This window comes from Somniosus microcephalus, chromosome 17 (assembly GCF_052327205.1).
Source record: "Somniosus microcephalus isolate GS21.2 chromosome 17, FLI_Smic_1.0, whole genome shotgun sequence".
Lineage (NCBI taxonomy): Eukaryota > Metazoa > Chordata > Chondrichthyes > Squaliformes > Somniosidae > Somniosus > Somniosus microcephalus.
The window spans coordinates 18,723,057-18,737,389 of NC_141003.1; the positions used below are offsets into that span (position 1 = coordinate 18,723,057).

The 14,333-nt window shown below is 43.2% G+C and overlaps 1 protein-coding gene across 5 annotated transcripts in view; it reads right to left on the minus strand.

Annotated features, from left to right (window-relative positions):
• LOC147105545 (N-acylneuraminate cytidylyltransferase-like) overlaps window positions 1-14,333 on the minus strand; it is a 64,752-nt gene that overhangs the window by 14,276 nt on the left and 36,143 nt on the right. For 3 of the 5 annotated variants that reach the window (XM_086010010.1, XM_086010009.1, XM_086010006.1), the window contains 3 exons: window positions 11,591-11,741; window positions 7,815-7,959; window positions 3,109-3,919 (listed from right to left, as the gene is read on the minus strand). In XM_086010010.1, coding sequence (XP_085866136.1) covers window positions 3,705-3,919; window positions 7,815-7,959; window positions 11,591-11,741 — 511 coding nt within the window. In that variant the 3' untranslated portion in view covers window positions 3,109-3,704. Of the gene's footprint in view, window positions 1-3,108; window positions 3,920-7,814; window positions 7,960-11,590; window positions 11,742-14,333 lie in introns of those variants that run through there. The other 2 variants (XM_086010007.1, XM_086010008.1) reach the window with 2 other exon arrangements.

The following is a 14,333-nucleotide window of genomic DNA, read 5'->3' on the forward strand; positions in this document are numbered from 1 at the left end:
AATACACTCTGAACTCTTCTTCAAGGCTGCCATGCCCAATTTGATTAGTCCAGTCAATATGAAAGTTAAAATCCCCCATGATTATAGCTGTTCCCTTATTACAAGCCCCAACTATTTCCTGATTTATACTCTGACCAACAGAGTTGCAACTGCTAGGAGGCCTGTAGACTACGCCCGCTAGTGACTTTTCCCCTTCTTATTCCTTATCTCCACCCAAACTGTTTCACTATCCTGATCCTTTGACCCAATATCATTTCCATTGCAGTGATTCCATCCTTGACTAACATAGCAACCCCACCTCCCTTTCCTTCCTGTCTGTCCTTCCTAATTGTCAAATACCCTTGTATGTTTAGTTCCCAGTCATGATCATCTTACAGCCATGTTTCCGTAATGGCCACCAGATCATAACCATGTGTAGTTATTTGTACCGTCAACTCGTCTATTTTGTTATGAATGCTGCGTGCATTCAGATAAAGACCTTTCAAATATGTTTTCTGACAATTTATTCCTGCTTTTAACCCTTTTACTACTTTACCTTTATCATCATACATTCTGTCCCTTCCTGACATGCTCTGGTTTTTAATTCCCCCACTGCTACCTTGCTCTATTGCCTTCTCCGCTATCATTTTTATTTTTTGCTCTCTTGAAACCTCGCCCCCACTAATTAGTTTAAAGCCCTCTCTACAGCCCTAGTTATTCGATTCGCCAGGATTCTAGTCCCAGCACTGGCCAAGTGAAGTCCGTCCCAACGGAACAGCTCTCTCCAGTCCCAGTACTGGTGCCAGTGTCCCAAGAAGCAAAACCCATTTCTCCCACACCAGTCTTTGAGCCACGCATTTAACTCTAATTTTAGTTACCCTAGCCAAATTTGCATGTGGCTCCCCATGAGTTAAAATCGGGGCGTAAGATTTTTGTGGACTGATTTAAATTTCTGTTATTTTAATGAGTGTTAATAGCATTACTTTTGAAACTGTTTTCTGTTACTTCTGTGTAATGCATTTTTTGGTCATACATCCAACTTAAGTTTTTGTCTGAACAATAGTCTGGCAACTTGGTGCTTTTCTGGCTATTGGAGAAAACAAGATTGCACGTGGTCAACCCATGCAGCGGCACGTAGCCCAAGATAGGCTACTGTTGCTCACGGCATGCCCAAGTTTCAGATGATTGGGGGTGGTGGGGGTGAGTGGAGGGTTGAATGGGTCTGCTTACAGAAACTACAATTCGCTGTGAGTATAAATAAAGCAAATTGGGAGAACGCTCTAAATGTAGCAACACTGGGTGTTTTTTTTTTGAATAGGAGGTCATTTGAATGCTAGCACAGCAATAGAAACATAGAAGATAGGAGCAGGAGTAGGCCATTGGGCCCCTCGAGCCTGCTCCGCCATTCAATGCGATCATGGCTGATCATCCAAATTCAGTACCCGGTCCCTGCTTTCTCCCCATACCCCTTGATCCCTTTAGCCTTAAGAAATATATCCAACTCCTTCTTGAATATATTTAATGAACTGGCCTCCACCACCTTCTGTGGTAGAGAGAGTTCCACAAGTTCACCACTCTCTGGGTGAAGAAATTCCTCATTTCTGTCCTAAATGTCCTACCCTTTATCCTTAGACTATGTCCCCTGGTTCTGGACTCCCCGACCATCAGGAAAATCCTTCCTGCATCTAGTCTGTCCACTCCTGTCAGAATTTTTTAAGTTTCAATGTGATCACCTCTCATTCTTCTAAACTCCAGCGAGTACAAGTCCAATCGACCCAATATCTCCTTACGTCATTCCTGCCATCCCAGGTATTAGCCTGGTGAATCTTCGCTGAACTCCTTCCATGGCAAGAACATCCTTCCTCAGATAAGGCGACCAAAACTGCACACAATACTCAAGATGTGGTCTCACCAAGGCCCTGTACAACTGCAGCAAGACATCCTTGTTCCTGTACTCAAACCCTCTCGCTATGAAGGCCAACATACCATTTGCCTTCTTAACCGCCTGCTGCACCTGCATGCTTACCTTCAGCGACTGGTGCACAAGGACACCCAGGTCTCGTTGCACTTCCCCTTCTCCCAATCTATTGCCATTTAGATAATAATCTGCCTTCCTGTTTTTGCCACCAAAGTGGATAACCTCACATTTATCCACGTTATATTGCATCTGCCATATCACCCAACATGTCCAAATCATCCTGGAGTTTCTTGACATCCACCCAGCTTTGTGTCATCTGCAAATTTGGAGATATTACATCTAGTTCCCTTGTCCAGATCATTTATATATATTGTGAATAGCTGGGGTCCAAGGACCGATCCCTGCGGTACCCCACTAGTCACTGCCAGCCATTCGGAAATAGACCCGTTTATTCCAACTCTTTGCTTTCTGTCTGCCAACCAGTTCTCTATCCAAGTCACTACCTTGCCCCCAATCCCATGTGCCTTAACTTTACACGCTAATCTCTTATGCGGGACCTTATCGAAGGCCTGCTGAAAGTCCAGATACACCACACCCACTGGTTCTCTTATTTATTTTACCAGTTACATCCTCAAAAACTTCCAGTAGATTAGTCAAGCACGATTTACCTTTTGTGAATCCATGTTGACTTTGTCCGATCCTGTCACTGTTTTCCAAGTGCTCTGTTATTACATCTTTTATAATGGACTCTAGCATTTTCCCCAATAAAGTGGGATTGAGGAATATATGCACAGAAGTTGATATCAGTGGTAAAAGCATTTCAGCAATAGTGTCAGCTTGGCTCAGTGGTAGCAGTCTCACCATGGATCAGAATGTCGTGGGTTCAAACCACACTCCAGGACTTGAGCACTTAATCTAGGCGGATACCCTAGTTCTGCACTGTCCTTTGAATGCGATGTTAAACTGGTTTCGGTGGATGTGTAAGCCCCATAGCATTATTCTAAGAGTAGGAGGGAGTTTTCCTGCTGTTTTGGCCCAAACTCTCAACCACAAAAAGCAGAAGAAATACGAATTCCTTTCAGTACAGTTTGTGCGATGTTGATTTGTGCAAAATGGTGGTTATGGTTACCGACATCACAGCAATACCTACAGTTTGAGAAAAGATGATTTTTGAGATGCAATAAAGTGCTACACCCATGTTGTTTTCGACATTTTCTTGCAGTGAATTGAACAAATCTTATTTTAATGTAATATTTACATAAATTAAAAACATTAGCCATACCCATGACATGCAAGATGCAGATCTCTGATTACTTAAACACAGAAAAATGAACATGTTGTGGCGGAGGGTCTCAGAACAATTAGTAATAATCCTTTTAACTAGTGTAGTGCAGCTGCGTTCTGCACCTTTAAACTGCCTGTTAACTGTACTGTATTGTGTTTTCCTGCACTCCACGTGATGATGTCATGACGCCGATGACGTGACCGCCAGTGGCGCAAAGAACGCGATGACGTCAGCTTCCAGAATCTTCCAGCAGTCGTCGAGTGCCCAGCAAGCTGATTAGACCTGTGTACTGTTTCTCCTGTAGTTTCCCTGTTAACTTCGTTGTTCATTAAAACCTGTTGATTTGATTCATCGAGTCGAATACCTTTATTCAGATAGGAACCTCCGTTCCTACAATGTAGTGTTTAAAAAGTCATGAGCAGGCTCGAGGGGCCGAATGGCCTACCCCGGCTCCTATTATTTTAAGAAAATGAAGAATGTAAACTTAAAACCCTACATCATTCTGAAGATTCTCTAATCCCATTATGTTGTAGATAGTTCACCCTTTTTCTGGTCACTCACAGATCTATATTTTTTAATCAGCAACAGCACATGCTCGGCAAATTCTTCTACAGCTCTATTTCCAGCATTGTGCTTACAGAGGTAGGTTGCCACATCCGCAACATGGGAAGCTGCATCCTGAACAGCACCTCCAACTCCAGCTTTCTTCAGACACTGGAGATCAGACTCATCATTTCCTTTTTTGGGAGAAAAGAAATTAATTAAAAACTTGTGAACACCAAAGTCTCTCAATCTTTGAACGGTTATCTATTTTGCATTTAATTGTACAATGTGAGCTTTGCTGCATAAATTGTAAAGGTGTTTTTTAAATAAAGTGTGGTTTTAAATTAAGATAATAATCCTAAATGGAAAGAATGATTCATGTTTTCTATCAAAATTATTCAAAACAACTGCATCTACACTTTAATCAGGTATCCGGGGGGGGGGGGCAAGTAAAACATCTCGGTCCTGCGCCTGGGGCTATTGGGCCAACCGATAAGAGGGAGCCCACCTGATCCATTCATTTAAATGGACAGAGAATCGGGCAAGGCCCCTTACAGGCATGTGCTCTTCCCCAGTTGAATTTCAGTCCGGCAACGCCTCAAATTTAAAATTCTCTCGTGTTCAAATCGCTCCATGGCCTCGGCTCCTCCCTACCTCTGTAACTTCCTCCAGCCCTCCAGCCCTACAACCCTCCGAGATCTCTGCGCTCCTCCAATTCTGGCCTCTTGTGCATCCCTGATTTCCACTGCCCCACCATTGGCGGCCGTGCCTTCAGCTGTCTAGGCCCCAAGCTCTGGAATTCCTTTACTAAACATCTCCGCCTCGCTCTCCTCCTTTATGACACTCCTTAAAGCCTACCTCTTTGACCAAGGTGTCTTAATATCTCTTTGTGGCTGGGGGTCAAATTATGTCTGATAATGCTCCTGTGAAGCGCCTCGGGATGTTTTACTCCGTTACAGGTGCTATTTAAATGCAAGTTGTTGTTGTCCATTTAAGTTAATGGATTGGGTGGGTTCCCTCCAGTACACATGATTTCCCTGTATTCTCTGGGTCTAAGGAATAACCAATAGCCCAGTGAGCGCCAGGATAATAACTTGCATGCCGGCACTTTTGCGGAAGGTTTTGCAGCCATAAAGTTCAACAGTTGATTGAATTCAAGGCAATTAGGGATGGGCAATAAATGGTGGCCTTGCCAGTGACGCAATACAGCAATTAAATACTTTGGAAATGTAGTCACTGATGTAATGTTGGAAACGTGGCAGCAGCACACAGCAAGCTCCCACAAACTGCAATGTGATGATAACCTGCATGAATTAACTTTATACTTCTGAAGTTCAGTTAAAATCTCGGTTTAAGTACATAATCTCTAATCAGTTGCTTTATAAAAAGGAGGCAATTTGCTGAACCAGGAAGCTATTGCTCACAGATAAATGGCTGATAACACATCAAACTCCCCACCAAGAAACATATCAAATGAACTAACATGAGTCATAAAGCAATAAAGTGCAACAATTCTTTGAGTCATGATATACTTGCAATAAGTTCATACAGACATTTTAAACTTGTATTTCCTTTAAAACTCGAAAGGTAAACTTGAAAAGAGTTCCTACGCTTCCCCAGTTATTCCTGCCTTGACACCCTTGAAGTGCCTCGATGGAACTCATGCCAGTGAAGACGTGGCCTAAGTCCCTTTAGAAGGGCCCATTTCTTTACTAGAGTACGGTAATCAACCCAGGAGAGGATCAATTGCCTTCTCTGGTTGGGGTGGTTCCAATGGCAGCCGAAGAGTTAAAAAAAATACTTATCTTCAGTCCACTGGGATTCCAGAAGGCTCCGCTCTGCCTTCGAAGGACGGGGTCGGGCGTTGCCGGGTCAGCTGTTGCCAGGGTGGCCATTGCTGGGGAACTGCCACTGATCTGCCCTGGCAGCCTACCTTTTACATTACATAGGATATACGGCACAGAAACAGGCCATGCGGCCCAACCAGTCCATGCCGGTGTTTATGCTCCACTCGAGCCTCCTCCCATCCTTCCTTATCTAAATCTATCAGCATAACCGTCTATTCCCTTCTCCCTCATGTGCTTATCTCGCCTCCCCTTAAATGTATCTACACTATTAGCTTCAACCACTCCCTGTGGTAGCGAGTTCCACATTCTCACCACCCTTTGGGTAAAGAAGTTTATTCTGAATTCCCTATTGGATTTCTTGGTGACTATCTTATATTGATGGCCTCTAGTTATGCTCTTCCCCACAAGTGGAAACATTCTCTCTGTATCCACTCTATTAAAACCAGTCATAATTTTAAAGACCTCTATTAGCTCACCCCTCAGCCTTCTTTTTTCAAGAGAAAAGAGACCCAGCCTGTTCATCCTTTCCTGATATGTATACCCTTGCATTTCTGGTATCGTCCTTGTAAATCTTCACTGCACCCTCTCCAGTGCCTCTATATCCTTTTTATAATATGGTGACCAGAACTGTATGCAGTACTCTTAAGTGTGGTCTAACCAAGGTTCAATACAGGTTTAGCATAACTTCCCTACTTTTCAATTCTATCCCTCTAGAAATAAACCCCAGGGCTTGATTTGCATTTTTTAATGGCCTTGCTAACCTGTGTTGCAACTTTTAGTGATTTGTGTATTTGTACTCTTGCGATCCCTTTGTTCCTCTACCCCACCGAGACTCGCACCCTCCAAGTACAGGAAACTTTGTGCTATCCGGCACCCACGGGACCGAGCTGCTGCCGTTGCCTCAAAACTGCCGTACTCTCCAGAGTTAATGTTGAGAGATACGGAGATTCTTATCTCCGTATTTGACAACAAACACTGTTGCTTAGCAACAGCTTCTAAACACTCGGGTGTGGCCTGCAAGCTCTGTAGCTGAAGCTGTTGCTATAGCTACAGACCTTGCACAGCTTGACTGTTCAAACAAAGCAAAAAAAAACCCCAAAAAGAATAAAAAACGGCTGCTGATTTTTGCCGGTGGCTCCAGATTGCCGGATAGCTCACCTCCAGATAGCACAAAGTTTCCTGTAATGTGACCTCACCATTCTTCCTACCAAAATGTAATACCTCACATTTGTCTGTGTTGAACTTCATTTGCCAATTATTTGCCCATTCTTTAATGTCCTGCTGTAATTTGTTGCAGTCCTCCTCAGTATTGACTATCCCCCCCAATTTGGTGTCATCCGCAAATTTAGAAATTGTGTTTTTGATTCCAAAGTCTAAATCGTTAGTGTCAATTGTGAACAGCAATGGTCCCAGCACTGATCCTTGTGGAACACCACTACCCACCTTCTGCCACTGTGAATAGCTACCCTTTACTCCCACTCTCTGCTTTCTGTCTTGAAGCCAGCCAGCAATCCATTCTGCTACTTGTCCCCTGACTCCGCATTCTCTGACCTTATTCATTAGTCTATTATGGGGCACCTTGTCTTATGGGAAAGCAAATGAACCTGCAATGAAGTACTTTTGGAAGTGTAGTCACTGTTGTAATGTTGCAAATGCGACAGCAGCACATAGCAAGATCCCACAAATAGCAATGTGACGATAACTTTTTTTTTTTTTTTTTAGTGATGTTGGTGGAGGGATAAATATTGGCGAGGACACCGGAGAGAACTCCCCTGCTCTTCTTTGAATGGTGTCATGGGATTTTACATCCACCCGCGAGCAGACGGGGCCTCGGTTTAACGTCTCAGCCAAAAGGCAGCGCTCCCTCAGTACCGCATTGGAGTGTTAGCCTAGATTTTGTGCTCATGTTTTTGGAGTTGGACTTGAACCCAGAACTTTAATTGAGAGAGAGAGAGCTTGGAATGGTTAAACCATCTTTTTAAAGCTGAAGGTGATATTTCCTTCATTAAGCATCTTAATGACACTTGTAATATTGCATGGCAATTCTGATTAAAGCATAACCATAGCTTGCATTTATATACCACACAGTGCATAGAAAGAATCCTGGGACACTCGGGATACCAGTTAAAAGCAGCATAAGAGGGCAAGAATTAATCTCCGAGGACTTTAATACAATGAATCGAGACTGATTAACAGAATCCATTTCCACTGCTTGTACAATTCTTACAATAGAAACACTCACCCAAATAAGCCACATTTTTCCAAGCAATGCCCATCTTCTTCCTCCACTCTTCTACAGTATTCAGTTTGTTTTGTACATTTCCCTTCACTTCATTATTTGATGAAATCGACTGTGCAGACAAGTCACTTGCTGAGATGAATTTCACCTGGAGGGCACAGAGCAAACAATTACCTCCATTTTCTTTTTTCTATATTAAACTAGGTATCGCCAACAGTTTGGCGAGGGCTGCAATTCTGAGCAGTGACTTGCTAAAGGGTCACTCTCACAGACTTTGTTTGGTTATTTTTACTATTACATTACATTTTAAACACTTGCTCAACTTTCTTGCTTTTTCTCACCCCGTTTCCTAATTCCAGGCACAACATAAAAGGTGATGGACCTTGAATTGAGGCCCGGAGTCACAGATCTGCGATGGGCTTCAAGCGAGGGGAAAGTAGGCTGTAATGGCCCTTAGGTTGTACACATGCACAAGTTACAACATGGGAATCAGGCCATTTGGCCCAACCAGTCCATGTCGGCATTTAGAACTATTTGCTCGCCTGGAGGGTATCCCATTGATGTTTGTGGGACCTTGCTGTGCGTATATTGGCTGTCCATTTCCTACATTACAACAGTGACTACACTTCAAAAGTATTTAATTAGCTGTAAAACACATTGGGACGTCCTGAGGTTGTGTAAGCCGCTATATAAATGCAACTCTTTCTTGCTTAAAGAGCTTTCATCCTACAAATAGGAAAAAATTATATCTGACTATGAATAAATGACAGGTTTAACTGCTTTCATTCTGTTGCTGAATGTGACAGAGATTCTTGTAGATAAGAATCCCAAATCAATAAGAAAACACCATTGCTGGTTAACAAAACTTAAACATTTTCTCATCAATAAACCAAATGTACCAAGTATTGCAAATAGAATGATTAAACGTTAGATTTCATAAACAAGCAAATTCACGCTAATCAATGCACCATTTAGATATCTATAATACGGACTGTTATTTATCCAGTTGCATGCCTTTACTACAAGCCCGCAAAGTGGCTAAATCTTGTTGCTCCACCTACTTTAGACTGCAAGTTTCAGTTGAGGCTTTGTGCACAGCACTGATACAGGCATCACAGGTTTACTGTTGGCAATTTATCCAGTTTGGTTGGGATTCACTACATAGCAGAATTTTACCAAAACTAAATGTTTACTATTACTCTAAAAGGGTCACTCAAGACAACAGCGATATGTTTTGGGTTCCCCCTCCCCCGCAATATTTACTGTGGCGTTTGCATGTACACTAGAGGTTCCATTAGCAGACCGAGCCCCAAACAAACCGAAACCTGCATCTCTATTCACCTCCGGGATTAACAATCAACTCCTAGTCGCAATAAACGCCTACTAGATAAATATGTAAGAAATCACACAACACCAGGTTATAGTCCAACAGCTTTATTTGAAATCACAAGCTTTCGGAGCGCTGCTCCTTCATCAGGTGAAGTGCAGCGCTCCGAAAGCTTGTGATTTCAAATAAAGCTGTTGGACTATAACCTGGTGTTGTGTGATTTCTTACATTTGTCCACCCCAGTCCAACACCGGCATCTCCACATCATAGATAAATATGATTTAAGGTGATTGGAAAAAGAACCAGAGGCGACATGAGGAAAAACTTTTTTTTTTAATGCAACGAGTGGTTAGGATTTGGAATGCACGGCCTGATAGGGTGGTGGATATAGATTCAGTAATAGCCTTCAAAAGGAAATAGGATAAATACTTGAAGGAGAAAAAATTGCAGGGATATGGGGAAAGAGCGGGGGAGTGGGACTAACTGGATTACTCTTCGAAAGAGCCGGCACAGAATCGATGGGCTGAATGGCCTCCTTCTGTGCTGTACTATTCGATGATTCTATGTGGGATGCCCATGCAAATAACCTCAATCCCACAATTTGATTACTCTTGTCCTACAGACTAATGGCTCATAGAACAAAAAGGAACAGGGGGAGGCCTTTCACCCCCTCGAGCCTGTTCCGCCATTCAATCAGATCATAGCTGATCGATACCTGAACTTCATTTACCCGCCTTTGATCCATATCCCTGGATACCCTTACCTAACAAAACTCCATCTATCTCAAATCTTGAAAATTTCAACTGACCCAGCATTCACAGTCATTATTTGTCCATTACTTTTTTTTTTAAACTGATATTAAATCCACCAAGTTCCTCCCCGTGACTTATTTTTAGGTTCGCTGGTACCACTGTGAAAGTACTCATTTAACAAGGCTGACTATCTAGAAAGGGCCTTGGTTGATTGGTGGTGCGGGAGGGAGACCGGAGGTAGATTGATTGTGTACCACTCCACCTTACCAGGGCACATAGGGGAGAGTGCTGCTAAAGTGCCCTTGTAGGGGCCAGTAGGTCACCCCAACAATGCAATTTGGGATCGGGTCTTCATATTCCAGCCCATGGGCGTCCACTCTGCTGAACCTCTGCGGGCGGGAGCATAATCCCAGAATCTCGGGCCCCATGAATTGATTTTTTTTCATATTCGTTCATGGGATGTGGGCGTCGCTGGCAAGGCCGGCATTTATTGCCCATCCCTAATTGCCCTCGAGAAGGTGGCGGTGAGCCACCTTCTTGAACCGCTGCAGTCCGTGTGGTGATGATACTCCCACAGTGCTGTTAGGGAGTCCCAGGAATTTGACACAGCGACGATGAAGGATCGGCGATACACTTCCAAGTCAGGCTGCTGTGTGACTTGGAGGGGAGCTTGGAGGTGGTGGGGTTCCCATGCGCCTGCTGCTCTTGTCCTTCTAGGTGGAAGAGGTCACGGTTTTGTGAGGTGCTGCCAAAGAAGCCTTGACAAGTTGCTGCTGTGCATCTTGTAGATGGTACACACTGCAGCCACGGTGCACCGGTGGTGGAGGAAGTGAATGTTTAAGGTGGTGGTTGGGGTGCCAATCAAGCAGGTTGCTTTGGCTTGGATGGTGTCTAGCTTCTTGAGTGTTGTTGGAGCTGCACTCATCCAGGCAAGTGGAGAGAATTCCATCACACTCCTGACTTGTGCCTTGTAGATGGTGGAAAGGCTTTGGGAAGTCTGGAGGTGAGACACTCGCTGCAGAATACCTAGCCTCTGACCTGCTCTTGTAGCCACAGTAATTATGTGGATGGTCCAGTTAAGTTTCTGGCCAATGGTGACCCCCATGATATTGATGGTGGGGGATTCGGTGATGGTAATGCCGTTGAATGTCAAGGGGCGGTGGTTTGACGCACGTTTGTTGGAGATAGTCATTGCCTAGCACTTGTGTGGCGTGAATGATAATGTGTTATGACCTAATAATGGGGAGCGAGTGGGGCAAATTGGATCGTGCTTTCAAAGAGACAGCACAGGCACAACTTGCACTGTAAGATTCTATGATAATTACTATGTTACAGCAGAATCACAAGCTTCCACAGGGTTACAGGACAAAATGCTGACCCTCTCTCCTTCTTTAAGACGCTCCTTAAAACCTACCTCTTTGACCAAGCTTTTGGCCTCCTGCCCGAATATGTGGCTCGGTGTAAAATTTTTGTCTGAAAACGCTCCTGTGAAGCGTTGTGCTATGTTAAAGGTGCTACATGAGTGCAAGTTGTTGTTGCACATTAGGAGCTGTTAAAGGTCTTGCGGTCCTCTGAAGATTCTAATGGAAGTTATACCTGCACAGTAATTGTGGCGAGAACTGTCGGCAGTACAACCACAAAATAATTTAGAAAAAAAAAAGGGGAGTTAACAAAATAAAAAATTTCAACAGTATTCGCACCTGAACTTCTTTCTCCTTCAGTGTTTGGATTACAGCAGCATCCTGGATATCAAGCAAGTTAAAGCTCATCTTAGTGTTACCGTCCTTGAGCTGTCCACCCAGGTTGCAAACCAGCAGCCTTACTTCTTCGATCTTGCCAAAGTACCCGTAACTATCCAGGAAAGAAAAAATAATAACCATCAGCTGCATAAGGACGATCTGTATAGACAGTAAGGAGAAACAGAAAAGGTACTTGCTGTCGGGAGAGTCTGTCATTCTTTGATATTTAACCTCTGCCCACAAATAGAAATTTGTTCCTTCCCTAACAGCAGAAAGTCAAGATGATCTCACCTCAGCGCTGCTGGTTCATAACCTCACTCAGGAAACAATTCAGTTCCTTACTCAAAAAAAAGTCAACAATGAGGAGGTAAAAGGCCAGCCTCTCTCTCCTCCTTTAAGACTCAGCTTAAAACCAAGTGCTTGGACACCTGTTCCAATTTCTCCTTTTAGCTGTGTCAATCTTTCTCGGATTAAGTTCCTGTGAAGCGCTTTGAGGTGTTTTATTACATTAAAGGTGCTATATTAATGCACGCTGTTGTAATGGCAATGAGAAAGAAAGACTTGCATTTATATAGGGCCTTTCACGACCACCGGACGCCTGAAATGCGCTTTACAGCCAATGAAGTACTTTTAAAAAAAAAAAAAAAAAAAAAAAAAAAAAAAAAAATGCAGTCACTGTTGTAATGTAGGAAACGCAGCAGCCAATTTACACACAGCAAGCTCCCACAAACAACAATGTGATAAGGACCAGATAATCTGTTTTTGTTATGTTGATTGAGGGATAAATATTGGTCAGGACACCGTGGAGATTGCCCCTGCTCTTCTTCGAAATAGTGCCATGGGATCTTTTACGTCCACCCGAGAGAGCAGGGTAGATAAGGGGGAAACCAGTGGATGTAGTACATTTGAATTTTCAAAAGGCATTTGATAAGGTGTCACGCAAGAGGTTGTTACACAACATTAGGGATCATGGAATTGTGGATAACATATTAGCTTAGATTAAGGATTGGTTAACAGACAGAAAACAGGGTAGGAATAAACGGGTCATTTTCAGATTGGCAGGTTTTAAGTATTGGGGTGCCACAAGGATCAGTGGGCCTCAGCTATTTACAAACTAGATCATGACTTAGATGAGGGAACAGAGTGTAATGTATCCAAGTTTTCTAACGAAGCTAGGTGGGAAAGTAAGATGCAAGGAGGATGCAAAGAGGCTGCAAAGGGAGATTGACAGGTTAAGTGAGTGGGCAAGGTGAAATTATCCACTTTGGTAGGAAAAACAAAGATTTTTTTTTTAAAAAGTGAGAGACTAGTAAATGTTGGTAGGCAGAGAGGTTTAAGTGCCCTTGTACGCAAATCACAGAAAGTTAACATACAGGTACAGCAAGCAATTCGGAAGGCAAATGGTAGGTTAGCCTTTATTGGAAGAGTTGTAGTCAATGTTCCCCTAATTTTTCTTTGGTTGCGTGGCCCCTTTAAGGGGTTGCACGGTCCATTCACAATTTCGCGAAACTTAACATGGGAAAAGCCGGTCCCCGCTGCACAGCCAAGGGAAACAATTTCTCAGCATCTACCCCGTCAATCCCCCTCAGAATCTTGCATGTTTCAATGAGATCACCTCTCATTCTTCTAAACTCGAGAGTATAGACCCATTCTACTCAATATCTCCTCATAGGCCAACCCTCTCATCTCAGGAATCAATCTAGTGAACCTCCGTTGCACCGCCTCTAAGGCAAGTATATCCTTCCTCAGATAAGGAGACCAAAACTGTGCACAGTACTCCAGGTGTGGTCTCACCAAGGCCCTGTACAATTGTAGCAAGACTTCCTTACTCTTATACTCCAACCCCCTTGCAATAAAGGCCAACATGCAATTTACCTTCCTAATTGCTTGCTGCATCTACATGCTAACTGTTGCCTGTAGGAGGACACCTAAAGCTCTGCACACCAACATTTAAGTTTCTCACCATTTAAAAAATATTCGGTTTTTCTATTCTTCCTAACATAGTGAATAACTCTCACATTTCCCTACATTTAACCTATATCCCTTTGCAGGCTTTGTGTCCGCCTCAAAGCTTACTTTCCCCATGTAGCTTTGTATCGTCAGCAAACTTTACACTCTGTCCCTTCATCCAAGTCATTAATATAGGATTGTAAATAGCTGAGGCCCAAGATTGATCGTTGCGGCACCCCACTAGTTACAGCCTGCCAACCTGAAAATGACCCTTTTTTCCCCTCTGTTTTCTGTCCGTTAACCAATCCTCTATCCATGCGAATATATTACCTCCAGTCCCATGAGCCCTTATTTTGTGTAACAACCTTTATGTGGCACCTTATCGAATGCCTTTTGGAAATCCAAATATACTACATCCACTGGTTCTCCCTTTCTCTACCCTGCTAGTTACATCATCACGTAATGCCCAATACTCAAACATACTGGAAATTCCTTTCTGGCACAAAAACACAAAAGGAAAAGCAGCCCAACCATGGCTAACAAAATTAAGGATAGTATTAGATCCAAAGAGGAGTCATATAAAGTTGCCAGAAAAAGTAGCAAGCCTGAGGATTGGGAGCAGTTTAGAGTTCAGTAAAAAAGGCCCAAGAGATTGATTAAGAGGGGAAAAATAGAGTATGAGAGTAAACTTGCAAGGAATATAAAAGCGGACTGTAAAAGCTTCTACAAGTATGTAAAAAGAAAAAGATTAGTG